Source organism: Magnolia sinica, chromosome 15 (assembly GCF_029962835.1).
Source record: "Magnolia sinica isolate HGM2019 chromosome 15, MsV1, whole genome shotgun sequence".
In the NCBI taxonomy this organism is placed as follows: Eukaryota; Viridiplantae; Streptophyta; class Magnoliopsida; order Magnoliales; family Magnoliaceae; genus Magnolia; species Magnolia sinica.
Genome location: NC_080587.1, coordinates 67,458,073 through 67,486,044, shown reverse-complemented (window position 1 = coordinate 67,486,044; position 27,972 = coordinate 67,458,073). Strand labels below are relative to the sequence as shown.

Genomic DNA, 27,972 nt, shown 5'->3' with positions numbered 1-27,972 from the left:
CATATCTTGATTTTGGACGGTAAGTTCATGTATCTATGCTTATATCTTTCCATCCAGTGAGCTGGCAAGATGATGGCCCTTATCTTGAATAGGGATGGTCAGATTGGGCATCTTGGTATATCCAAATATGGACGATCAGATCAGGCTTATGATCTTTCCATCAAGAGGTTGGAAGGTAGTCCAACGGCCTTATTTTGAATATGAATAGTCAGAATCTTATATAAATGACTACAGGCGGATCTTGAACATAACCAAGCAGGTCATGAAAATATTTCTTTAGTATTTTATTAAAAGATATAATTTCTAAAATTTAAAAAAATAATAAAAATAAAAATGCAATCACTAGTATTTAGTTGGCGAGTTTATAAATACCCATTCTTCATAAGGCCAAATTCCAAACAAGTTACAATCAATAGCCCCACTACCAATTGAGGAATGCATACACTCACCTCACATGCATCAAAATGAGGCACACATGTGTGAGATATGACCCATTGATAATCATATAATCATGGTTTCTGATATGATAAATGCTAAGATAGAGTTGATAGAGCTGGTATACAGTAGAGCTTCGAACGAATGATAACAACTGGCGTCTATATATATATATATATATAGTTCTTTTAAATTACCAAATGTCATTCTCTTATTGAGGCTCTACTTTATTCTGGATCTACCAACTCACTGTCTCATCTCTCCTTCAAGATATAGCATACAGAGAGCAGGGATCATCTCATATGTTCTCCAGCTCATGCAAATGTGTGCTTTATCTGTGTCGGGAAAGTGCACTTCCATTGCCATTTTCCTTCTATGGTTCAACGGGGCCCACAAGAGAAAGGAGAAAGGTTCGGTAATCGCCTGATGTCTCTGAGTGTATTGCATCCTGCAGCGACTTCTTGTATTTCTTTGAGTATTCTTCCTTTATATGCATCATATCAATCTCAGCTCTTGTGACCACTACCCTTATAAGTGTGGAGTCAGTTGTCCCAAATCCTTCCATGGCCTTGTACAACACCTGAAATTTTAAGATGGGTGGCTAAATTAGGCAGGGTGGTGCATAGTACATGGAATGAGAATGCTCAAAAACTAGCAGGAAGCTTGTTTGTAATTTACTCAAGAGCAGGGAATATGTGTTCCCATTGCTATGTACAAGATATTGTACCAGGATCTTTCACCATCCATTGGTGGTGCACAGAAAAAAATATTTTGCACATTTAAACCTCAAACCTGCCCAAGCCAACTTGGTTGGGTCCAACAATGGGAGATCCCAATCCTTGTATGTCTGATGGGGTCCCAGTCCAACTACAAATGGGACCCTTGCAAAATCTCTCATCATCGTTATTATATTTTATAATAAAGTATTAAAAAGAATTTCTTAACCCACTTAATTGACCCACCAAGTCCCATGTCTATTAGCCTGAATATTGTAGAATAGGATCGATTTATGCAATAATGATGAGATTACAAAACAAAACTTTAATCTCAAAAGACATGCCTAAATGGAAAGCCAGGCTACTTTGATGTTGATGTACGAGACTACGTTTCCCGTACATGTAGGTAAGGGGATCAAGACCTCTATTTATAAAAAAGGATCCGGAGTAGTTTACCCATACTCCTCCCTCAGAAGTCTCCACACTAGCTAGAGTCCATAACCATCTTAATATTGTGTATAGGTAGCATAGTCCAAGCATACCACTCCAAACCGGTCTATGTATCACAAGTCCCAATGGAGCCCATTGGTATGCTCAATCCAAGTAATCCAATCATAGATCAAAACTGATGATCACATGAGGCCTACCTAATAGAAGTCTTACGTTCTCCCACTTGGGCTACACTGATCAATCAAAGAAAATAAAATGTTTTTTCTATGAAAATATTTAATAAAATATCTTTGTTTGAAACTTCCTAATGGATACCCAATAGATTTCAAAAACACTACAATTGGATAATAAGAGCAAAGCTTCTTAGATCTAGTCCATCAGGATCACTAATATTAGATCCTGGTAGTTATCACCAGTGTTTTAAGTATCGACGATATACAAAAAGAGAAACAAGAAATAAACTATATAACATAATCATTAATAAATTTAATGGCAACTCCAAATATTTGCACATGAGTAGAATCAAACTAAAGCTCCCACTAATCTAGTACTTCTTTGGAACCAACAACTCTTATAAAAACACATGACTTATAAGTAGCATGACAGAATGGCCTTTAGGGAGTGATCCGCCATCATTTGCTTTGTGTAAATAGATTCTATTGACACTTGACAATTCTACACCGAGAAAATTGAAGCCATATTGCCTAATGTGTGGCATTAGCTATATATTCTGCTTCCACATTAAACAAAGCCATACTATTTCAAGCTCTTCATGATGCAATTCCATTAGGAAACGTAGCCAAAGATGGACTTCTTACTATTAAGGAAGCCAACCAAGTCTATATTTGTATATCCAATCGATTCCAAATGACCAAATCTCCAATATGAGTGATTGGAGTCCTTTGTCCATTTGTTAAAAGCAAAACACTTTCTTTATAATGAAAAGAAGGTTTCTTAAAATCAATAACTTTGCTTTACTTGACAACTATTTTGGCTTTATACCTTTCGTTATCACCTATAAAATCCCGTTTGGTTCTCAACACCCATCTACTACCAATCGGTTTAATCCTTTTCGATCATTCAACAATATTCCAAATTTTGTTGTCCTTAACGGGTTTTAATTCATCATTTATGGCATCAATCTGAAGAGTTAACACTCCCACTATTTTTAGCATCATTAATAAGCTTAGACTTCCCAGTATACTAAATCCTAATGGAGTTTGAAGGTCAATAGAATATGAAACCTTTTAATGCATATGGGTATCCAACAACTAATTGTCATGAGATCAAGTTTTCTTTTTTATGAGTTAAAAGCTCAGCTTCTACAAGACAACCCCATGCATGAAGATGTCGCAATCTAGAGTTTTCAACACAGCCTTGCTTGGGACTCAATTATGGATATGCATGGTGTATTAAGAGACATTGTCACAATTCTATGGGTATTCAATAGAACTTAAATATGTCTAAGATAACTTATTCATTGTATATAAAGTATGCGTACTAACAATGAGAATAATCGTCTATGAAGATGATAAAGTATCTCTACCCATTCCAAGATACATTACGGAACAACCTGCACATGACTGTATGTATCATCTAGGACTTTTACACTCCTAGTGACATCCTTCCAATGGCCTAGTCTGCTAGTTCTTAATGCAGTCAGTTCAAACACCTGTCTGTGAAGAGGAAAAAAAAAACAAAAACAAAAACAAAAACAAAATAAAAGAATAAAAAATAAAAAATAAAAATAAAAATAAAAATAATTGAAGAATCCCTTCTCACACAAGCCTTTTCATCCTCTTCAAGAGAGATATTGCCTAATCGTGTATGCTACAGTATGGACAAATTTTCATTCTTTAATTTTTCTTAGAATCACTCCCATTTCTATGTAAAGAACCAACATTGAAGATGCATGAGGTATTCAAGTCCAGCTGACAAAAGTTATTGACCAAAATGCTTGTGCCAAGCACAAATAAATCATAAAAAATATTGAACTTTGTATTTTCAAATTTAAACACATAACCATATTTTCTAAACAAGAAATATAAAGTAAATTACGCCTCATGGAAGGCACATAAACCATAGCTACTATATCTAAAATTTGACCTAACCTTAACCTAAGCCTTCGGACTCCAATTACATCAATGTTTGCCCTTATGCCACTATCTACATAAGCTAATTTCTCAGCTTCAGTTGGCTCTGCAGTATATCCTACATGGAATTACACGTGAATAGAAGCACCGCAATCCATCAACCAGGTGTCTATCAACACATTAGCTAGATTAGATTCGAGAGACGGACTAAAAAAATATTATTGGCCTTCTTTACAAACCATTCTTAAACTTAATGCATTCCTTCTTTTGATGGCCCGGCTTCTTAAAAACGAAGTGGGCATCCTTCTTAGCAGCTTTTTCTTTAACCGATTTTTAGGTTGCAGCTGACCATCGACCTAGGCTCAGGATTTGAGCCTATTTTGGCTCGTCATAGGCCCAAGCTAGGCTTGGACAAAGCTTGGCCAGCCCTAACACGGCCCATTGACACCCCTAGATGGTGGAGAATAAAGAAAATTTTACTTTTATTGGACAATCAAATGCAACTAATGATGGAACTTTTTCTCACTAGGTATGAGCCTCTAACGATGTTTGTCTTTTAGAATCTATAGGGTTAGGATTATCCAAAGAATATACTTTTTGGACTAGGCTGATTCACTATTAAACCTAAATGAAAGGTTTGGATCTCATCCATGCATGCATAATCTACAATCATGGTAGCATGGTAACTCGCATGCCCGCAAAGGCATTGGGTCTGCTCCTAAAAATAATAATAATAATAATAATAAGGGCTTGATAATTTCACCACATTGTTTATGGATCTTAGGAGTCATTTGACTACCTAAAAGCTAAAACGGTGGAAATAAAGGCTTTTCAATAAATAAATTCTTGGTGAAGGAGAACTTGGTTTGTCATGTGTGGGCATCGAAAAAGAAAAACCGGAGCCTATGACTAGTAAGTTAGCTATCCGGCAGGAATATGTACCTTGACCTTTCCAGACATCAAAACACCCTTAAAAAAGTGTTACTTTTGGAAGTAGGTTCCTTTTGAGGCTATATTCAGGTAGCCTAACAAACTCTTAGTGTCCACCATTTTTTCCCAATGCTCAAGAGTTTAGAGATGCGTGATCTATGTTAGACAGACTCACATATACCTTGTATAGCTAGCATACCTTGTATAGTTCGTTTCCATAGGTAGAGGATTCTAATTTTATTATTTTCCTTGTATAGATGTTGTAGTCTCTAAATATTCAACCCCTTTGGGTTGTCTCAAATAGACAAAAGCTTTCAGCTCCTCTCTGTTTACATGGTATCAGAGTTTCACTGATCCAAATCTGGCACCACCTGTCAGATCCGACCATCCCTACTGCGTCCGACCACCATCCCTACTCGTCTGACCACCCTTACATCATTCGGCCACCCTTGCTGCATCGTCCGGCCACCCCTAAGGCGTCGTCTGACCATCACAGCGTCGTCTGACCATCACTCCGTCGTCCGACCACCCCTATTGCTCGATCTGTTCGAGTTCCAGCAACCCCTGTTGTTGTTGCTCCCATTTAGCCACCCCTGTTGCTGTTCCAGATCTCGCTTTTCCCGATCCAACGCCAGATCTCGCTTTTCCCGATCTAGCGCCAGATCTCGATTTTCCAGATCTAGAGCCTCTGTTGCTGATCTAGATTTTCCAGATCCAGATCCACTGTTGCTATTGTTATTCCGCCAGATCCAGATCTAACTTTTCCAAATCCAGAGCCCCTGTTGCTGTTGTTGTTCCGCCAAATCCAAATCTCGATTTTCTAGATCCAGCAACCCCTGTTGCTGTTGCTGTTTCGCCAAATCCAGATCTAGCTTTTCCGGATCTCGATTTTCCAAATCCAACAACCTCTGTTGCTGTTGTTAGCTTAAATCAAAGTAGTCATGACCCATCCTTATTTTTTGCGCACCACTGCTCGCAGAATTGTCATTGTTCTCGTCTATGTTGATGACCTACTTCTGACTGGTAGCGATGCCACTGGCATATCGGCTTTAAAGGAAGTTCTGCAATCCTCCTTCAAGATGAAAGACCTCGGCCATCTCACATACTTTCTTGGGCTTGAAATTTTACGTTCTAAACGTGGGATCCTGGTCAGCCAACATAAATATACCAAGGATCTTCTCGCCTTGGCATCATTGACGGATCAGAAGACAAATCACTCCCTTAGAACTTAACGTTCAATATGGCCGTGACGATGGTGATCTACTTGCACAACCCCACTTATACCCAGTGTTCGAAATATCGGTATCGCACAATGTATCGCACCATTGGGATACAGATACGTATCAGTTATCGCACAGGATATATCGTTTGTATCGCATAGTTTATCGCACTTTTTGGGAAACATGGGGAAACATTGGGAAAATGGTTGAATTTTTTAATGAAACTTTGGAGATTGTTAAAAAGGCCTTTAATATACACTTTTAAATCATAAAGTTTCAAAAAAGAAGTGTACATAATAGATTTCCTTTGTAGAGGGTCCTAAGCTATGCGCTGTCCGATTGAACTAAGATAACTCCCATCCATCCGTTTTACCATATCATTTTAGGACATTATCCAAAAAATAAAACAGATCCAATAATTAAGTAGACCATACCATAGGAAATAATGGTAATTGACCATTAGTGGACTACAAAAGTTTTGGATCAAGCTAATAATAGTTTTTTCTCTTCATTCAAACCATAAAATTATCTGGTAGATCCAATAATTAAGTAGACCATACCATAGGAAATAATGGTAATTGACCATTAGTGGACTACAAAAGTTTTGGATCAAGCTAATAATAGTTTTTTCTCTTCATTCAAACCATAAAATTATCTGGTAAAATGGATGGACGAAGTGGATAAAATACATGAATTATAGTGGGCCCACAAAGTTTACAAAGTACACTGCTCACTAGGGGATCCACTTCTACCGGGGGGGGGGTGCTGATCATAAGCAGATTTCTTGCCAAGTTCCTTAGCTCGAAACCTAGGTGGGGCTCACTGTGATGTTTGTAAGAAATCTACCTCGTCCATTCATTTTTTGAGATCATTTTAGCACTTGAGAACAAAAATAAGCAGGATCTAAGACTAAAGTGGGCCGCACTAAAGGCAAAGGTGGGTAGGAAAATTCCTACAGTTGAAACCTCCCTGGGTCGACAGTGATGTTAACATGCCATCCATACCGTTCATAACGTTATTCCTACACGGATGAATTGAAAATACGAATATTAGTCTGATTCAAAACTTATGTGGCCGTATGAATATTTCATGTGTGGATGTTCAATCCTCACATTTTTGGCACATTTGAGTATTAGATCCTAATCATTTTTTACGCCATGTTCTAAAATGATCTCAGAAAACGGATGGACGGAGTGGATTCCTCACAAACATCATAGTAGGCTCCATTAAGGTTTCAAGCGCAGGAACTTCCTGCGGAAGGCTTTGGCAGGAAATCCGTATATGGACGAAATCGGATTGTGTAATGGGTTACTCGGTACCTTTTTATCGTGCTGAGTAAACTCAGTTGGGGTTACTGTGAATGTGTGTGAGTTATCTACGCCGTCCATCTGTTTTTCCAGCTCATTTTAGTGGTTGATCTGAAAATTGAAAATGCCCCAAAGCTTAAGTGTGCCACACCACAGGAAACAGTGGGAATAATGACTTCCACCGTTGAAACCTTGATAGGGCCCATAGTGATGTTTATTGTCATCCAACGTGTTCATAAGATCACACAGACATGAATAAAGGGAAAACACAAATAACAGATTGATCCAAAACTTCTGTGGGCCCCAAGAAATTTTCTATGGTAGAACTTCAATTCACATTCTTTCCTATGGTGAGGTTCGCTTGAGTTTTGGATATACTTCGTTTTTGGGCTATAGCCTTAAATTATCTCCTAAAATGGATGGACGGAGTGGATAACATATTTAAATCATGGTGGACCCCACAGAGTTTACTCGGTACGCTAAGCGTGCGGAGTTACTCAGTACGTAATCCGCGTCCGGCGCTGACGCTCCTCGAGCTCAAGTTGCACCAACATTTTAAAGTTACATGCCCCACAATAATGTATTTATTATATCTACACCGTTCATGCATTTGGAGAGATCATTTTAGATCAAGAACCCAAAAATGAGTCATATCCAAAGCTCAAGTGGGCCACACCACAAACAGCAGTGGGGGACTGATTCTCACCATTAATACATTCGTAGGGCCCACATAATGTTTATTTTCCATCCAATCTGTTAATTAGGTCACACAGACCTGGATTAAGAGGAAAAATAAATATCATATTGATCCAAAACTTCCGTGACCCCCAAAAGGGTTTTAATGGTAGACGTTCAATCCACCACTGCTGTTTGCAGTGTGGTTTAGTTGATCTTTGGATCTGTCTTATTTTTCGGCTACAGCCTTACGAAGAGCCCGCAAAATGGACGAACGGTCTGGATATAACACATACCTCGTGATGGGACCCACAGAACTTGGTGACGTCCACACAGTGGTGGTGTGCGGTACCTGATTTCCGTAAAACAGGCCAAAACGACCTTTATTTTTACACAGAGAGGGTTCCGGAAGCCGGAACCCTAAACTTTCTCCCAAATCGCATCATATCGGCGAGGATGTCTTTGGATTTCTCTCCAAAATCGGAGATTTTATTTGTGGTAACCTAGGAACGATGCTTCAATTCAAATGGCCCACCAAATGGAAGCTTCCGATCATGGCGATATCTTCTACAGGTACCGAAATCCACCTTCTAATTTTTTTTTTCGATTTTTTCGGATGATGACGTCGATGTCCGACAATAATGGAGAGAAAATCGCGTGATATTATCAAAATATCGTGCGATATCGACGATATATCGGCCGATATCTGAAATTTGGGATTTTTTGGTATCTTCCGGGGGTTATCGCTAGTGTATCGTCTCGCAGGGGTACGATAACGATAATATCGGTCGATATATCGGCCGATAGTATCGATATTTCGAATACTGCTTATACCGTCGTTTGGTTGGGAGTCTGGTTTACTTAACTATGACTCGCCCTGATATTGCCTACGCTGTCCAAGTCGTTAGTCAGTTTGTTTCTGCTCCTCGGACTCTTCATATGACTGCGGTGTTGCGCATCCTACAGTACGTACGTAGAACTCTAGATCAGTCACTGTTCTTCTCCTCCACGGCGACTCTAGACCTTCATGCTTATTCGGATGCTAATTGGGCCAGTTGCGCTCTCATATGAAGATCTACCACTGGCTACTGTGTTTTTCTCGGCACTTCTCTCATCTCTTGGAAGTGCAAGAAGCAGGCCACTGTTTCCAAATCAAGCACAGAAGCTGAGTATCGGGCAATGTCTGCTGCATGTAGTGAGCTTGTCTGGTTACGTGGACTTCTTTCCGACTTGGGCGCTCCTCTACCGAATCCTACTCCACTCCATGTTGATAATTTAAGTGTCATTCAGATTGCCTCTAACCCAGTCTTTCATGAACGGACGAAGAATATTGAAGTTGACTGTCACTTTATCCACAAGAAATTTCAATCTAGGCTCATTTCTCTTCCACATGTTGCATCCCATGATCAGATTGCAGACATTCTCACCAAGTCCCTCACTTCTGCATGTCACTCATTTTTAGTTGGCAAACTATTACTTATCGATGAACCGCATTAGTTTGAGGGGGGATGTTAGACAGACTCACATATACCTTGTATAGCTAGCATACCTTGTATAGTTCGTTTCCATAGGTAGAGAATTTTGATTTTATTATTTTTTTTGTATAGATGTTGTAATCTCTATATATTCAACCCCTATGGGTTGTCTCAAATAGACAAAAGCTTTCAGCTCCTCTCTGTTTACAATCTAATCATCCTTCCTATTAGAGTATAGTGTACTTACTATAAATAACTATTTAGATGGATTCATGCAGGTTCTTGAGATCTCTATAGATCTCTCACCTCTGTTATATATTACTATTGTTCTCAGTGAAATAAATAAGTTACAATTTCCACAATGTAGTCTCTTGTGGTTAACACTTCCTAAGTAGCCATTTTAGGAGAAATTGAATCCTTCAACACAAAAGAAAGGAAATGGAAAGAGAGATCAATCTAACTATCGTAGATTTTATAGTGATACCTTAGCAAAGTACTCAGCAGGATTCATGGCACATCCTAAGAGAGTTAAAAGTGCATGCTTGAAATGTCCAGATGTTTCCTTCTTTACAGCCTAAGGAAAGAAGAAAATCAAGTTAGAATTATCAAACTGAGAGGAAAAAGAAAGAAATATGTAGTGTTGTCGCAGTGTTGAGAACTCTATACAAACCACATATTTTCTTCACTTATTACTATAAGCTTACACAAGTACTTTTTATTTTTTGTCCTTTATTATTCAATCTTTACGAAACAATCTATAAGCAAATGTATTATTTATTGTGAAGTTCATTTATTAGATGGGTACTATTATTTTGAAAGAGAACTCGTCACTGACAATAGTTTGTATGCTATCTTAATTCCAACCAATTTTTACAAACATTTTCCCCTTGAAATATCCAATATTTTCAAAGGCAAAGGTGGACAACATCATTAAGAGATCACCTTATTCCTACCAATGTTCTACAAGTGATTCAGGGAAGTGGGTTGTGCATGTTTGTGGAGTATGATTGTCTGTTTCGAAACTATCGGCCTCAGGCACTTTCTCGGTGAAATAGGCTTGGCAATCTCGAGGAATCAAATTCACTAGATCTTTAGAGGGTGACTAGGTAGCCGATTGGTTAACTAAGAAGGCTAGGGCCCACAATCAAAGTCACCTTTCATCGAGAGAGCTCCCCCAAGAAGGAGGAGAGTTTTTGTGGATAGGATTGGTCTTTTAAACTACAGAGTATCATGATGTATAGTTTTTAGAGGAGACCTTTTTTATCATTATTTTTATAGCATCCTGGGGAAGCGGATTACCTGTGCCCCATGTTGTCGGAAGCTCTGTGGGTCCCACAGAGATGCCCGTGACAAATCCACTCCGTCCATCAGTTTTGAAAGACCACATTAGGACAGGAATATCAAAATAGGAAGATCGACATAGGAAGATCGACAGGTGGGCCACACCAAACAAGGCAGTGGGAATGGAAACATCCACTGTTGAAACCTTCCTGGAGGTGACCATGACGTTTTTGTGCCATCCAAACTGTTCATAGGGTTATTACCACTCAGATAAACTGTAGGCACAAATATCATCCTGATACAAAACATTTGTGGCTCCCACAAAGTTTCCAATGGTGGGCATCCAATCCCTGCTGTTTTGGGTGGTATGGCCCACATAAGTTTTAGATCTGCCTGATTTTTAGATTCCTATCCTATTGTGGTATTGCCAAACTGATGGACAGAGTGGATTTTCCACAGGCATCTCTGTGGGCTCCACACAGCTTCTGACAACAGGAGGCACAGAGATTCCACTTCCCATCTTGGAGGGTTAGGTATTGGCCCTGCCCTTTAGATGCATTACAAGTGGTCTGCTCCCACCTTTTCCAAAAAAATTATAATAATAATAATAATAAAGAGTCTAGCTTGCTTTGGATGAGGTTTGGTTTGAGCCTAGATGTTTGAGGGCCTAATTTTCAAGCCTGATAACTAATAAAACTCGGGCTAAAATTTATAGGGCTGGTAAGTAGTTAGCATTGGGTTAAGCTTCTGTGTCCAATAAATTACTAGTGGGCCCAAGGATGAAGAAATTTTTTAGTACTGTTAGGCTAAGTACTTCGCTGATGGGCCCAGCCCAGACTTAAGTTGATTTCTTAGACATGCCATAGTCTGGCCAAACTCATGTCCTCTCACCAAACCTGGATACACTTTAAGTTAGCCTATTTCAGCTGAAATCCTAATGGCCTGTTTGGCAGTCATGAACTAATGATCATGATCTCTTACACATAATTACGATCAACTAAAATGAGATTAACCCATTTTCAGGCATCTGCCAAACAGGCCCTGATGATTTCTCAACGGGCTTGACAAAAACATATTGAAGTACTTGGTATTGAAAATATAGGAGGGAGAGTACCTTTTCAAGTGAGTTTCCATACGTACGATGGTAAGAAGAAGCAACTGCAGCCAAATGGGCCCAGCTTCGTTCACTAAAAATCCGAACAAAAGTCTTTTCCCCATCTTTAAATAACTTCTTGGCATCCTCCTCCACCATCTTTGGATCAACCTCTGTTTCCTCATCACGTGCCACATTTACACATGCAACTAGCAACTACGTGAAATTTTTAAAAAAAAAAAAAAATTTAAAAAAGGGTGAAATTAATCTCTGTAATGGATTGTAATGAAATTATTACAATATCTAATATAATTTTCTCATATAAGTTGAAAATGGCACATGATATTAAGAAAAGCACCACAAATTTAAGCTCCATGGCAAAGGTACTTGGATACACAATTTTGATACATATTCATGTATAATCATGGTATTCCAAATCGGTTACATAACAATAATAGTCATTACCGTTACGCATTACAGGGCAGAAATGGACGTAATGGCCATTACAGAAAAAATGAGCCATAACAGTCCCATAACATACTGTAACGGCCTTGTAATGGACCCATAACAATCCTGTGACAGTCCAGAAACAGTTTTTTCAAAAAAAACAAAACAAAACAAAACAACAGCCTGTATCATAACAGTAACAGCGGTGCCCGTTATGGCCATCATAGAACACCTTGATGTACATATAGCTTATCCGTGATTTTGCTTACTTGCCATTTCATTAAATGCATGGTTCGTTCGTGTACACATAAGGAAAATTTCAAAGAAAGATTTATCACATGGATTTGGTAATTCCTTAGCTCACTTGCCCATGCAGCACTCATGAAACACACCAATGCCACAAGAAGAGTTAAAAGTTGCAAAGTCTATGAAAATCAGTCATTGAACCATTGTTCCTTTCAGTTAAATGTAGATTATTGTAGCATTTTCTTTTTTGAACCATCTATTTTCCAGCCAACAAATCGCTTAGACCAACGATACATGGGACCCCTTTTTACTAAAATTGGAGCAAACTGTAGTCATAGGTTAAGGATTGTATAATACCTCCTTGGAAAATTACAAAAACTTAACAAAGGGCACTTTGGAAATTTTCTTAAGATAAATCACACAAAGACCTAAAACCACCCTAGGCGACATTTTATCGAACCAAAATAAATTATCATACCATGCACTCAAAAATTGAACACTTACACACTTTGATATTCGGGTCTGTGGAGCGAAGCTTTGTATGCATGAATCACAATTCTCTTGTAAGGAAATCTAGTACTTTTACCTGTTGTAATTATTTTATGGTTGAGATTAGAAGGTGGGAGATGATTCAATGTTCTAGAGAAGTTTTTGAAAATGAAATAAAACCAAATTCTCTAATTTGAGAAAGGCAAAAGATGGAGGGTGGAGTTCTATTCTCTTGTTCTTGAAATTGGGTCTGCTTATCATTAGATTCACTCGTGAATTGGCCAATTTAGAAGGATTTCCTTGTCCCGTACTTGGGTCACTCACTGGATCAGAATCCTCACCCATAGCCAATAGTGTCAGAGAGCTGATGTTACAAAGCCCATGTAAAAGCTAAACCGTCCAAATCGCAGACCACATTTCAAATGGGTCAATTAAGCAATCATTACATGAACCAATGTTCTAAATCACCAATTTGTGGCATACACGTTATAGCTGAATTGAATTACGGTCCAGAATCGAAATTCGGCAAGCTAATGCCCGAAGAATCATTCAACTAGTCCAATATTAGGGTCATCTCCTGTCTACAATGGGCCCCATGATCTGGACGATTTTAATTCGAGTCACATACATGCCACATATTTGAATTAGATGTATGCTTTGTGTGTGAGAGAGATTACCTTCTTGTGATTGCCTTTGGTTCTAGAGCTGATATCGGAGTCGAGTTGAGTACCATATTTCTTGAAGTATGCCTCTTTAAATAGTCGTACTTGGGATGGGGTCCGCGAACATATGACTTCAGTAGCAGCATCCAAATTAAGAGTCGTCAACGTTAGTGCTTTTCCCACAATGGTTGCATCACGTTCCACTGGATCAAGCATCCAAAGCAAGATTGCACTCTGAAAAGCAAACAGCCGAATTAGATGGCTAACCATGTAAATTAGGCCTACACTCAAGGTGTTCCAAAACGGTAACGGTGGCTGTAACGGCCATCACTATTACCGTTGTGATTACAGCCCTTTTTAATTTTTTTGATTCGTTTTGACCTCATAACGCATAATGATTATGACCGTTACTATTATGTAACGGCCATTACGGCCATTACATAACCGATTTTGCATACCTTGCCTATACTTCAGGAACAGTTACACTGCCATATTCACAATCGTTGTAACTAATCTACCGTGCATTTGGCATACATATAAGGCAATCTTGATGTCCAAACTGTGGAGCCCATTATAGCTGGGGCATAGACTGAAAACCACCGGGAATAAACCATTCTAACCACTCAATTCCTGCCTATTAAATGGATGGTTAGAATAAAATGGTGGAGAGTCTAAAATTCAATTGGAGAAATTGCACCTGTAAGGTGGTCCAATCAGCACGCACAATGTGGACCATTTACCAGATTAGCCATACACATTTACCAGTGACTCATCTTTCATGGGCATGGCAAACGCAGATTTGGTCGGAACGTATGCAAATTTCCCGTGGCACTTGGTGTGGGGAGCCTATGCAACAAAAAGCTTTGTGGGGCCGCTGTGATAGCTTTGGAATATTCATTTTGTCCATCAGTTGTGACAGAACGAGACCTCTAGATCAAGCAAATCTAAAAATTAAGTGGACCACCCCATAGAAGACGGTGGGATGAGGCCACCCACCATTGAAACTTTCTTCCGGCCATCATGATATTTATATGCCATACATCCCATTCAGGAGTTAGTACCACCAGGACGAAGGGAAACACAAATACCATCCTCATCCAAAACCACAGTGGTCCCTGGAAGGTTTCAATGGTAACATCCCCGTCCCCATTATTCCTTATGGTGCGGCCCACCTGACCTTTAGATCTGCCTAATTTTTGGGTTCATGTCTTAACATGAGCTATCACAAATGAATGACAAAGTGGATATCCCACAGACATCATGGTGGCATCACAGAGCTTTTTTATTGCACAAGCTCCTTAAAACCAATGTTGTAGGAAATTTGCATTGGAAATTTTGGACTATCATGGGTGAGGCCCATTCAAGGCTTATCCAATTTATGGTTGGTTCCAATCCAATCCATTAAGAGTGATAAAACCCATGATATATCGCACAAAAAAGATAAGTATCCTGATTGGCACACGCAATGTTCGAAATATCAGTATCTCGTTACGTATCGCATTCTTGGCATACGGATACATATCGGTTATCGCATGGGATATATCGGTTGTATCGTGTAATGTATCGCTGTTGTTGGAAACATGGGGAAATATTGAGAAATTAGTTGAATTTTTCGATGAAACTTTGGTGATTGTTAAAAAAGACATCAATACATACTTATAAATCAAAACATTACAAAAAATAAGTACACATAATAGGTTTTCTTTGTATGGGGTCATAATCTATGCGTTATCTAACTGAATTGATGCAAGTATATTCAATGTCTATTAATCTAATTTATAAATGTAAGAAGACGTATAGAAACACAAGCAACACATTCAAAAGCAAAAGAAGAAATACTAGATTAGGTTACAAACATTTTTTATGTGATGTTTGAACATAAAGATTGCAAACGATTGCGAGAAATTGAAATTTTTTTTTTTTTTTTCAATTTTTCGCAACTCGGCCCATCTCCTCCAAATCTCAAAATCGAAGCTCCCAATCCAAAATTCATGAATTTGTACCAATTTGACACTAATTTAACATGAATTACAGAAAATAAGAGCATCGAAATTTTAAAATGCTCACTAAATCAAACATGTGGGATATATCGCACTACTTGTGTGTTTCGTATCGCACTGGTGAGATACAAGATATATCGTGGGATATATCGGCCGATATCGTCGATATTTAAAACAGTGGGCACATGACAGATCCCCACCCATAACTATCATGTCTGCATTTTGGGCAGATATTCAGCATACCTTCACATACCCTTTTTTGGGATGTACCCAAACGCCTTACTGGGCAAAATGTGGCAGAGTCATGCCTCATTCTGCACCATTCTGGTTCTTGGGTACATGCAAAACAGACCCATCACTTACCATAACCATCCCACCATCGCATTATTAGATCATACCTTAACATTTTTCTTTAAGATTGCATTAATATTCCCACCGAGGTTCCAACTAAGATTCCAATCGAGCTCTTGGGAGAGACGGTCGTTGAGTTCCTCGGAATACAACAATCTATATTCTTGTTGGATGAGCCTTCGTTGGGTGGTATCACGGTTGGCAAGAATACTGATCACTTTCCCAAGGTTAAGACCTGTTCCTGCAAAGGGACCATTACAAACAGTTCAGGTGTGTTTGGAAGCACCCCAAAATAAGAATGGAATGGATTTCATATGTGCCTGTTCACATTCCACATAAGCAAATCATAAAGGAGTTCGTTTTGCCTCTGCCATGACTTAAGATCTAGCATGTGTTGCCACCCACTGGAGCCCACATGCAGAAATGATCCGAACTGTTCATATTCTTGTTTCTAGCATGAAAACTATTGTAAGATGGATGGTTTAGAGAATGGTTGGCACGTGGACCCTAGTGGGTGGTGACACATGCTAGGCCCATATCAGGTTTAGGCCCGTCTTGGTCCAAACACAGCCCATTGCCAACCCAGATGCTCGGAGTAACAAGTGGGACCCATAATTCAGTGTTCAGAGACCATTTGTCTGTTTGGACCCACCATGGATGAATCATGTAAAAAGATACTGAATGAGAAACCTTAGTGATGGAATCTTGGGCCTTCTCCTGTAGGCTGTGCAGATTTCTCTTTGTGGCCGTTCATTTGCATACCACAAATTGGAAGGTCAGAGGGAACATATACAGGATAGTTTTGGGCCACAGTCCACATGTGAGAGCCACAGCAGATCAATGGTCCGGATCAGTCAACCATGGGGCTCACTTCTGTAAACATTCTGTGTGCATCCCCCTCCCCCCAAGGAGAAAGAGGAAATGCTAGCATGCAGGACTCTGTGTGAGAGATCTGTGATGTTCCTCCATGTGGTACATGTGGCAAACATGTCAGGTGATCAGGACTGTTGATTGATTGTGGCCATATGGACAGGGGAATTGTCCTAGCTCCTGTTAAATGGAAAACTCTGATAATAAAGTTGTTGTGAGCTTTAAGATTGAATGTGGACCGCTGCTTTAACAGAACCCTTTTTTCCGGCCACAGATCGGATGGGCGAGTTAGTCAAATACTGTGGTTTTCTAGGACATAGCCCATCCACATGGTTGGCCATCATAACAGCTGTCCGAATACTATATCTGTTTTCCATGATTACTGTTAGTAGGGAATTACATAGAATTTCTGTGAAGCTACTTACATGTTCAGCAAAACAGGTTTTCAAATCAGAGAAGCAAGGCCCATGGTAACAGAGACCATTGGTCAATTGAGTTCCTTGGCCGATTGCCCAAGAAAATCTCTCCCGTCGGGAGATTCCAGGGACCAATAACACCCTTTTCAGTTGAATTTGGACCAAGGTTTTAAGACTCGTTCACTCAGACCAACTCATACAGTCTAAGTTGAGCCATGACTCAGTTGAGTCAGAGGTGACTAGTCTGAGTCGGGCCAAGTCACCCACAATTTTGAATTCTTAATACAATTCAGTGTAGTTGTTGCATACCTCTTTGCAGCATGTCACATGTCGCACACCCAAAAAAAATAAAAAGTAACCATTACAAAACCTTAGTTGATTGTGGGCTGCTAGAGAGGGTTGAAAACCTTGGAAAAGAACTTAAGGGCGTGTTTGGGCCGTGGGATTAGAAGGGATTATGTGGGATGGGATTCATCTGGTCCGTGCCAATTCCACTCCATGTTTGGGAAGAATGGAATTAGATTAGATGGAATTGCATTGGGTCCGTGTCAATTTCACTCAATGTTAGCAAGTTGTGTAGGTTCCACCATGATGTGTAGGCTATATCCACACCGTCCACCCATTTTTCGATATTATTTTGGAGCATGGGCCAAAAAATCAGGTAAATCTAAAGCTCAAGTGGACCCCACCATAGAAAGCAACGAGAATTGAATACTTACCGTTGAAAACTTCTTTGGGGCCACATAAGTTTTGGATCTACCTCATTTTTAGGCCCATGCCATAAAATAAGGTTATAAAACAAATGAATGGTTTAGATATAACACATGTGTTATTCTCAATAATTTCAAATGATAGTGGGTATATCCATTCAATATACCACCATGTTATCAACATGCTTTCCCACCGCAGCAGGGGACAATCCCGCCATGGGTAATAATTATGTTTTTTAAATCTCATCACACCTAATTCCTTCTAATCCCACCTCCCAAACGCGCCCTAATTTCCACGGCAGGGGGTGTTTGGGGCATGGGTTTAAAGGGAATTAGGTGGGAGTGGGTTTTAATATCCCATGGATCAACCAAACCTCATGTTTGAGACCGGGTTGTTAAGCCTCTTCTTGAAATCCACGCTTGGGCACGGGATTTCCGCATTTCTACTTTAGTCAGTGTTATATGGACCCCACCATGATGTATGTGTTTTATCCACGCCGTCCATCTATTTTGAAATATAACTTTAGTGCTTGATCCCGAAAATGAGGTAGACATAAATCTCAGGTGGACCACACCATGAGAAAACAGTAGTGATTGAATTCCACCATTAAAAACCTCCTAGGCCAACTATAATGGTTATTTGACATCTAACCAGTTGATTAGGTCATAAAGACCTGGATGAAGGGAAAAAATATATATATCAGCTTGATTGAAAACTTTTGTGGCCCCAAAAAAGCTTTTAATGGTGGCCGTTCAATCAACATTGTGTGGTCCGCTTGAGATTTGGATCAAAATAATTTTTGTGCTCTTACCATAAAATGATCTGGAAGAATGGGTGGACGGAATGGATGATACACATACATCATGGTGGGGCCCACAAAGCACCAACCAGTAGTGGTAGGGTGATTTACCAATCCATTTTCATCCCATACGCCAAGCCATGGGATTAAGGGACAATCCCTGACACTAAGTAATTATTGCATTTTCCTAATTCCATCCCACTTAAACCCATGCACCAAACACCCCCCTCATAGTTCTACAACTCAGTGAGTTGACTCAAAACCCAATCGAGTTAACTTGACTAGGCAGGACTTCATACCGAGTCTCATGGAAACTTGCTGAGTGGTGTGAATCGGTCAGGTCTTGACCAGACTTTTTGAGTTAGCCAAGCCAACTCTATACACCTCGGCATGACTCAACTGAGACTCTGCCCAGTCAACTGGGTTTTGTTTTTAAAACCTAAAATGCAGTCAGTTGGCTTTTGTTTTAAAAGGTGATGATCTCCCGCACTAGACCATTCCCAGGAACAAAAGGGCAGGTGTCTTGGGCGGGCCCTACTGTGAAATCCACTCTAAACATCAGGTGTGTCACCCCATGTTAGACCCAGGTCCGAAAAATCAGGCTCATTCATGATTCAAGTGGACCACACAATTAGAAACAATGTACAGGGCAATGCCCACCCTCCAAACTGTTTCCCTGGTATGGTTCACGGATGGGCCTGCTTTTGGGCTCCAGGCCTAACTTTTTTTTGTGTGAGACCTAATGGTTGGAGTACATTTCACATACTAATCACAGTGGGCCAGACAAAAAATAGAAGATAGATGTTTCTCTCCAGACTCTTTCCTTTTGTCTGACCCACCCGAAGTCATAGGTCAGCCTGATTTTTTGTCCCTGAGCTTAACATGGAACGACACATCTAATAGTCGAAGTGGATTTCACATACACATCAGAGTCGGCCCCATAAAGAATCCTCTAACACAAATAATAATAAAAATAATACCATTAGAAATAAAAATTACCAAAAATAGGACCAAACCTTTGAAAGCCGAGTTGAGGTGGATGGCATCTTGCTTAGGATTAGGAGCACCATGAGCTGATATTTCCTCCTTGCTAGGGGCTTCACTTGTTGGAACATTGCAGGTTGCTGATACATCCTTTGTATGAATGCTTTGAGTGTGCATTTTGTCGAGGGCGTTGCGTAGAGTGGCCATTACATTCGCCATCTTCTCCAACCTCTCCTCCTTGCTATGGGCTTCACTTGTTGGAACAATGCAAGTTACTTTTACAGCCTTTGTATGAATGCTTTGAGTGTGCATTTCGTCAAGAGCATTGCTTAGAGTGGCCATTACATTCTCCATCTTCTTCAACCTCTCCATTACGTTCTCCATCCTTTTCAACTTCTCTTTTCCTCCCTCCTTTAATCAGTCCCGAAACCTATCAAAGCTGAAATTAAGTCCCACTTTAGATAGATCATAAACCAACAACTGCACTGAATTGTACTGAGAATCATTGCCAACTTAATTTATTTATTGAATTGGGATACTTAGTTATTAAGCAAGCTTTCGTTGAGTCTTGGTTACTTAGTCATGCCTCGGTCGTAGACTCAGAAGAGTTTCAACATGAGGTCATGGGTTTGAATATCCATTGTAGTGAAATCCCATTGTGGTGTGAGTGAGTGGGTAAAAAAAAAAAGATTTGGTTGAGTCAAATTAGAAAATCATTAGTTAGAAAATTTCTTTCTTAAAGTTATGGTATTAGTAAGATCAGTAATGCAAAAGTAGGGACACACTCGGGGTAGGTGGCCCATGTGAAGTGAAACCCATGTGAAGTGGGGCCCACGAGGAGGTTTCGACGAGGTCCTAACCCATGCGATATGGGTGCCTGGGCTATAAGATAAGGGACTGATTCACCACTCTCTATTAGTTCGAGCTTTTAGAGCAAGTGGCTAATTGTAATACATCAAAGTGATGTTAGAGCCGGAGATCTTGTGGTATATAGGGAAAAGATTCTAAATGGTCAAGCTCATAGGAACTTCCCATGAGGTCGAGCTGTGTGGGCCCCACTGTGATGTGTATCGAACATCTACCCCATCAGTCAGATGCATCATTCCCAATAACACCCTTTTCAGTTGAATGGGCTTAGAGAGGGGACTTGGAAAAGAACAAGGGCGTGTTTGCGCCGTGGGTTAGAAGGGATTAGGTGGGAGGGTATTCTCCACTACATGTTTGGGAAGAATGGAATTAGATTAGATGGAATTCAATTGGGTCTCCAATTTCACTCGATGTTAGCAAGTTGTGTAGGTCCCACATGATGTGTGGGCTCCACAGTCCACCCATTTTTCGAGATTATTTTAAGTGGGCCAAAAATGTAAATCTAAAGCCATGACCCCACTAGAAAGCAGTTAACCGTTGAAAACCTCTTTGGGGCCAGAGTTTTGGATCTACCTCATTTTTGACATAATATGTTACAAAACAAATAAACGGTTTAGATATAACACATGTGTGTTATTCTCAATAATTTCAAATGATGGTGGGTATATCCATTCAATATACCACCATATTACTAGCAAAGCATGGCATTAATCTTATCCCATGGCAGCCGGGGTAATCCTGCCATGTGTAAAAATTATGTTTTTTTGAATCCCATACCACATAATCCCTTCAAATCACATGCAACTCAGGTGGACCACACCATGAGAAAACAGTAGTGATTGAATTCCACCATTAAAAACCTCCTAGGCCAACTATAATGGTTATTTGACATCTAACCGGTTGATTAGGTCATAAAGACTTGGATGAAGGGAAAAAATATATATTAGCTTGATTGAAAACTTTTGTGGCCCCAAAAAAGTTTTTAATGGTAGTCGTTCAATCAACATTGTGTGGTCCGCTTGAGATTTGGATCAAAATAATTTTTGTGCTCTTACCATAAAATGATTTGGAAGAATGGGTGGACGGAATGGATGGTACACATACATCATGGTGGGGCCCACAGAGGACCAACCGGTAGTGGTAGGGTGATTTACCAATCCATTTTCATCCCATACGCCAAGCCATGGGATTAAGGGACAATCCCTGACACTAAGTAATTATTGCATTTTCCTAATTCCAAAGAACTTAATTTCCACGGACTACAATATTACCATCATAGTTCTACAACTCAGTGAGTTGACTCAAAACTCAATCGAGTTAACTTGACTAGGCAGGACTTCATACCGAGTCTCATGGAAACTTGCTGAGTGGTGTGAATCAGTCAGGTCTTGACCAAACTTTTTGAGTTAGCCAAGCTGACTCTATACACCTCGGCATGACTCAACTGAGACTCTGCCCAGTCAACTGGGTTTTGTTTTTAAAACCTGAAATGCAGTCAGTTGGGTTTTGTTTTAAAAGGTGATGGTCTCCCGCACTAGACCATTGCCAGGAGCAAAAGGGCAGGTGTCTTGGGCGGGCCCTACTGTGATGCATATGTGAAATCCACTCTAAACATCAGGTGTGTCACCCAATGTTAGGCCCAGGTCCCAAAAATCAGACTCATTAATGATTCAGGTGGACCACACAATTAGAAACAATGTACAGGGCAATGCCCACCCTCCAAACTGTTTCCCTGGTATGGTTCACAGATGGGCCTGCTTTTGGGCTCCAGGCCTAACTTTTTTTTGTGTGAGATCTAATGGTTGGAGTACATTTCACATACTCATCACGGTGGGCCATATAAAAAATAAAAGATAGATGTTTCTATCCAGACTCTTTCCTTTTGTCTGACCCACCCGAGTCATAGGTCAGCCTGATTTTTTGTCCCTGAGCTTAACATGGAACGACACAACTAATAGTCGAAGTGGATTTCACATACACATCAGAGTCGGCCCCATAAAGAATCCTCTCACACAAATAATAATAATAATAATAATACCATTAGAAATAAAAATTACCAAAAATAGGACCAAACCTTTGAAAGCCGAGTTGAGATGGATGGCATCTTGCTTAGGATTAGGAGCACCATTTATAGTTGACACTCCCCTACCAAAACCACGGCTTTGAGCTGATATTTCCTCCTTGCTAGGGGCTTCACTTGTTGGAACAATGCAGGTTGCTGATACATCCTTTGTATGAATGCTTTGAGTGTGCATTTTGTCGAGGGCATTGCGTAGAGTGGCCATTACATTCTCCATCTTCTCCAACCTCTCCTCCTTGCTACGGGCTTCACTTGTTGGAACAATGCAAGTTACTTTTACAGCCTTTGTATGAACACTTTGAGTGTGCATTTCGTCAAGAGCATTGCTTAGAATGGCCATTACATTCTCCATCTTCTTCATCCTCTCCATTATGTTCTCCATCCTTTTCAACTTCTCTCTCTCCCTCCTATTAATCTGTCCTGAAACCTATCAAAGCTGAAATTAAGTCCCACTTTAGATGGATCATAAACCAACAACTGCACTGAATTGTATTGAGAATCATTGCCAAGTCTTAATTTATTTATTGAATTAGGATACTTGGTTATTAAGCAAGCTTTCGTTGAGTCTAGGTTACTTAGTCATGCCTTGGTCGTAGACTCAGAAGAGTTTCAACATGAGGTCATGGGTTTGAATATCCATTGTGGTGAAATCCCATTGTGGTGTGAGTGAGTGGGTAGAAAACAAAGGTATAGTTGAGTCAAATTAGAAAATAGTTAGTTAGAAAATTTCTTCCTTAAAGTTATGGTGTTAGTAAGATTAGTAATGCAGAAGCGGGGATACACTCGAGGTAGGTGGCCCATGTGAAGCGGAACCCATGTGAAGTAGAGCCCACGAGGAGGTTTGGACGAGGTACTAACCCATGCGATGTGGGTGCCTGAGCTATAAGATAAAGGAACTGATTTGCCACTCTCTATTAGTTCGAGCTTTTAGAGCAAGTGGCTAATTGTACTACATCAAAGTGGTAGACTCTCCCGGATATATATATATATATATATATATATATATATATAAGGAAAAGGCACTATGCATATATATATATATATATAAGGAAAAGGCACTATGCGCTCAACCTCACGACTCCGTCCCATGAGGTCGAGCTGTGTGGGCCCCACCGTGATGCGTTTCGAACATCTACCCCATCAGTCAGATGTACCATTCCATCGTGGGCCTAAGTCTCAAAAATCAAGTCAATCCGTGACTTGTGTGGGCCACACCACTTACAGAAGTGGGGAGGGGCCATACACCATTAAAACATTCATAATCAGTTTTTTGGGCCCACCAAGATGTGGTTTGAAAGTCCAGCCCATCCATTATGTGTGTCCCACTTAGATGACGGTTCAGACCAAGTTTCAGCAGCATTAAAAACTCAGGTGGGCCCCACCAAGTGCTTTTATATGTTTTAACGGTGTCTTCACATGATTTTAGATGGTATAGCACACCTGAGTTCCCTATATGGCTGATTTTTGGGATATCCCATAATTTAGAGGGGACCCATCAAATGCATGGTGTTGATGGTCGACACGCATCACGGTGGGGCCCACACAGCTCGACCTCACGGGAGCTTATTGTGAGGTGGAGCACATAGTACCTTTTCCATATATATATATATATATATATATATATGGAAAAGGTTGTATGCAGTCGAGCTCATGGGAGCTTCCAATGAGGTCGAGCTGTGCGGGCCCCACTGTGATGTGTATCGAACATCTACCCCATCAATCAGATGCACCATTCCATGGTGGGCCGAGGGCTTAAAAATCAAGTCAATCCGTGACTTGTGTAGGCCACACCACAAACAAAAGTTGAGAGGGGTTATCCTCCATTAAAACATTCATAATCATTTGTTGGGCCTACTGAGATGTGGTTCACAAATCCAGACCATCCATTATGTGTGTCCTACTTGGATGAGGGGTCAGACCAAGTTTTAAACGCATCCAAATTTCAGGTGGGCCCCACCAAGTGGTTTTATATGTTTTAGGCATGTTTTCACATGATTTTAGATGGTATGGCCCACCTGAGTTCCATTTACAGCTGATTTTTGGGATATCCTATAATTTACAGGAGACCCATCAAATGCACGGTGTTGATGTTCGACAAACATCATGGTGGGGCCCACACAGCTCTCTCTCTCTCTATAGATATATATATATGGAAAATGGTACTATGAGGTCGAGCTGTGTGGACCCCACCATGATGCATGTCGAACATCTACCCCATCAACCAGACGCGCAATTCCATGGTGGGCCACGGGATTAAAAATCAAGTCAATCCATGACTTGGGTGGGCCACACCACATACAAAAGTTGAGAGGGGTTATCCTACCATTAAAATATTCATAATCATTTATTGGGCCCACGGAAATTTGGTTCACAAGTCCAACCCATCCATTGTGTGTGCCCCACTTAGATGAGGGGTCAGACCAAGTTTCAGTCGCATCCAAAACTCAGGTGGGCCCCACAAATTGCTTTTATATGTTTTAGGCATGTCTTCATATAATTTTAGATGGTATAGCCCACTTGAATTCCATATACGGCTGATTTTTAGGATATCCCATAACCTAAAGGAGACCCATCAAATGCACGGTGTTGATGTTCGACACACATCACAGTGAGGCCCACACAGCTCTACCTCATGGTACCATTTCCATATATATATATATATATATATATATAGGCATGCTCACCTGCACAAGCCAATGCACGTGTGCACCATTGCACACGTGTCATGGGTGTTTAATCCGAACGGTCCATGTGATGCGGAATCCCATGAAACCCCAAGGGACAAATTTTCACCCTGATCTAAAATTCTTATGGGCCATAGAAAAGAGAAATGCATATCAAGGGAGGAAACTGTTTTCATTTTGCATGGCCCACCAAAATTTTGGATCAATGTAAAAATTGGGTCAGGAAGGTTTTATGAGGTGCTGCTTCACGTGGACCGTTCAGATTTTGAATCACATCATGTATGATGAGTTCTCAAAAAAGTTAGCACGAGTTACGTAGGGAACTCGTCTGAACTTTGTTGAGAATTCATCAATCATCATGCGTGATGTGAGCCCCAAATCTAAACGGTCCTCATGATGCAGAACCCCATGAAACCCTCAGGGCCTAACTTCTGCTTTGATCCCAAACTTGGTGGGCCATGGAAAAAGAAAACAGTTTCCTCCTTTGATTTGCATCTCTCTTTTCTATGGCCCACCAGAGTTTTAGATCAGTGTGAAAATTGTCCTTTTAAGGTTTCATGGGATGCCGCATCACATGGACGGTTCAGATTAAACGCCCATGACACGTGTGCAAAGGTGCGGATGTGCGCAGGTGCGTAGGTGAGCATGCCTCCCTCTCTCTCTCTCTGACACGTGTGCAAAGGTGCGGACGTGCGCAGGTGCGTAGGTGAGCATGCCTCTCCCTCTCTCTCTCTCTCTATATATATATATGGGAACGGATTGGCTACTCCCCCTGACACCAGCCAATGGGTGGTGGTCGGTGCTATGTGGGCCCCACCATGATGTATGTATTTCATCCATTGCATCCATCTGTTTTTACAGATCATTTTATGGTAAGAGACAAAAAATGAGGTATATCCAAATCTCAAGTGGACCACATTACAGGAAACAGTGTTGAATGAGGGTCGACCATTAAAAACATTTAGGGGGCCATAAAAGTTTTGGATCAAGCTGATATTTGTTTTTTCTCTTCATCTGGGCCTGTATGACCTAATTAACAGATTGGATGTCAAATAAACAGTATATTGGGCCTTAGGAGGATTTTAATGGTTGATATCCAATTACTATTGTTTTCATGTGGTGTGGTCCACATGAGAGCTATATCCCTCTAATTTTTTTCATAAAGAAATAAAATGATCTGAAAAAATGGATGAACGGAATGGATGAAACACATACATCAGGGTGGGGCCCACAGAGCACCGACCACCAGCCCCGGAGCTGCTGTCAGGGGGAGTAGCCAATCCGTTTCCATATATATATATATATATATATATATATATATATAACTTGCACAACAGATGCCAATCTCCCCCACATTGTGTTTGGATACAAAATTACTGTTATTTCAAAATTTTCTGGCACAAGAAATAAGACAAACGTTGTCCAATGAATTTAAAGATTCCACTTCCATGCAAACAGGCACTACAATTTTGAGATACCATTTTCCACAATCACCATAAAAATTATGATTAGGGGATTCAAAACACGATTGGTGAGAAATGAAAAGTGGTGGCATCCACAATCACCATAAAATGGGTTTTTGAGAAAACAGAATTTCAATCATGAGTCTAGACAAGATTAGAGAGATTCTTGGGAGAGAAGTGAATAGAGATTTGGAGATTACAGACACTCACCTTTCCTCGCACGTGTGCTTCGAAGCTACTCCGCTTTGCTGCGAAGCTCCTCGTCCGTCGTTTTCCTCTTCTAAATCGCCGTTTAGCTTTGGAAGAATGGAGGAGATTACAATGAAAGTCCATCGATAGTTCTTATGTTGTAGTGTCTTATCCATTGACTTTTGACTTTGAGATTATTGGACAGGAGCGGATTAGGTGTTACCCGGATAAACCTTAGTGGGTGCTACCCTCAATGTGGGGCCCACACTGATTATATTATGTATATCCACACCGTCCATCCGTTTTCCAAGTACATTTTAGTAAGTATTACAAAAATTTAAGCAAATCGAAATGTTATATAGAACACACTAAAGGAAAGAGTTTTGATTGAACACGCACCATTAAAACCTTTCTAGGGCCCAATGTAAATTTTATTTTCCATCCAAACTGCTTATAATATAAATCATGCCTGGATGAAGTTAAACTATAAATATTATCTTAATAAAAAAACTCTTTTGGTCTTTAAAAAGATTTTTAATGCTCACTCACCACTGTTTAGAGTGGTGTGGTCCACCTGAGATTTGGATCTTCTTAATATTTTAGATCACGTCCAAGGATGATATGGAAAAAGGATGTACCGTGTGGATATACAAAAAGAAATTCATCAAGGTAGGCCCCACACGGTAAGGGTAACACCCAGGAAACACGAACTCGGATTCGGTAGTGACCCCTCCAGTACCGGGCTCGGTACTGGTTGATGAAGGAAAAACTCTGTGGGCCCAACATGATGTATGTGTTGTATCCACGCCGTCCATTCAATTTTTCATATCGTTTTAGGCCATAATCCCAAAAGCGAGGATCCGTAGCTAAAGCGGACCACACCACAGGAAGCAGTGGGGATGATGATGCCGACCGTTGAAACCTTCCTGGGGCCCACGGCGATGTTTATTTTCCATCCAACCTGTTCATGAAGTCACGTAAACCTGAATCAAGGGAAAATACAAAAATCAGCTTGATCCAAAACTTCTGTTGCCCACAG

General features: G+C 40.3%; 1 protein-coding gene across 6 annotated transcripts; it reads right to left on the bottom strand.

The window, feature by feature from the left end:
- Nucleotides 1-609: 609 nt before the first annotated feature.
- On the bottom strand, nucleotides 610-27,103 carry LOC131227406 (annexin D5-like). Of its 6 annotated transcripts, XM_058223204.1 has the most exons (8): nucleotides 26,955-27,103; nucleotides 19,803-20,089; nucleotides 19,683-19,736; nucleotides 15,918-16,111; nucleotides 13,535-13,753; nucleotides 11,697-11,891; nucleotides 9,786-9,875; nucleotides 610-1,015 (listed from the first exon to the last, which is right to left on the bottom strand). In XM_058223204.1, exons 2-8 carry the CDS (start codon nucleotides 20,032-20,034, stop codon nucleotides 809-811), a joined length of 1,191 nt encoding a protein of 396 aa, XP_058079187.1. In that variant the 5' UTR covers nucleotides 20,035-20,089; nucleotides 26,955-27,103; the 3' UTR covers nucleotides 610-808. The 6 variants fall into 6 exon arrangements, with proteins under 6 accessions (XP_058079187.1, XP_058079185.1, XP_058079186.1 ...); XM_058223202.1 differs by having other exon boundaries at nucleotides 19,683-20,089; XM_058223203.1 differs by having other exon boundaries at nucleotides 19,683-20,080; nucleotides 26,955-27,083.
- Nucleotides 27,104-27,972: the final 869 nt, after the last annotated feature.

Bases quoted from the DNA above. Each gene is read 5' to 3' on its own strand.
- LOC131227406 (XM_058223201.1), bottom strand. From the start codon at position 22,979: ATGGAGAACATAATGGAGAGGATGAAGAAGATGGAGAATGTAATGGCC. The intron at 16,112-22,591 runs GTTTGGTCCTAT...GTCCCTTTGCAG, and splicing joins TCTCAACTCGGCTTTCAAAG to GAACAGGTCTTAACCTTGGG. The intron at 9,876-11,696 runs GTACTCTCCCTC...TTCTTTCCTTAG, and splicing joins ATGGAAACTCACTTGAAAAG to GCTGTAAAGAAGGAAACATC.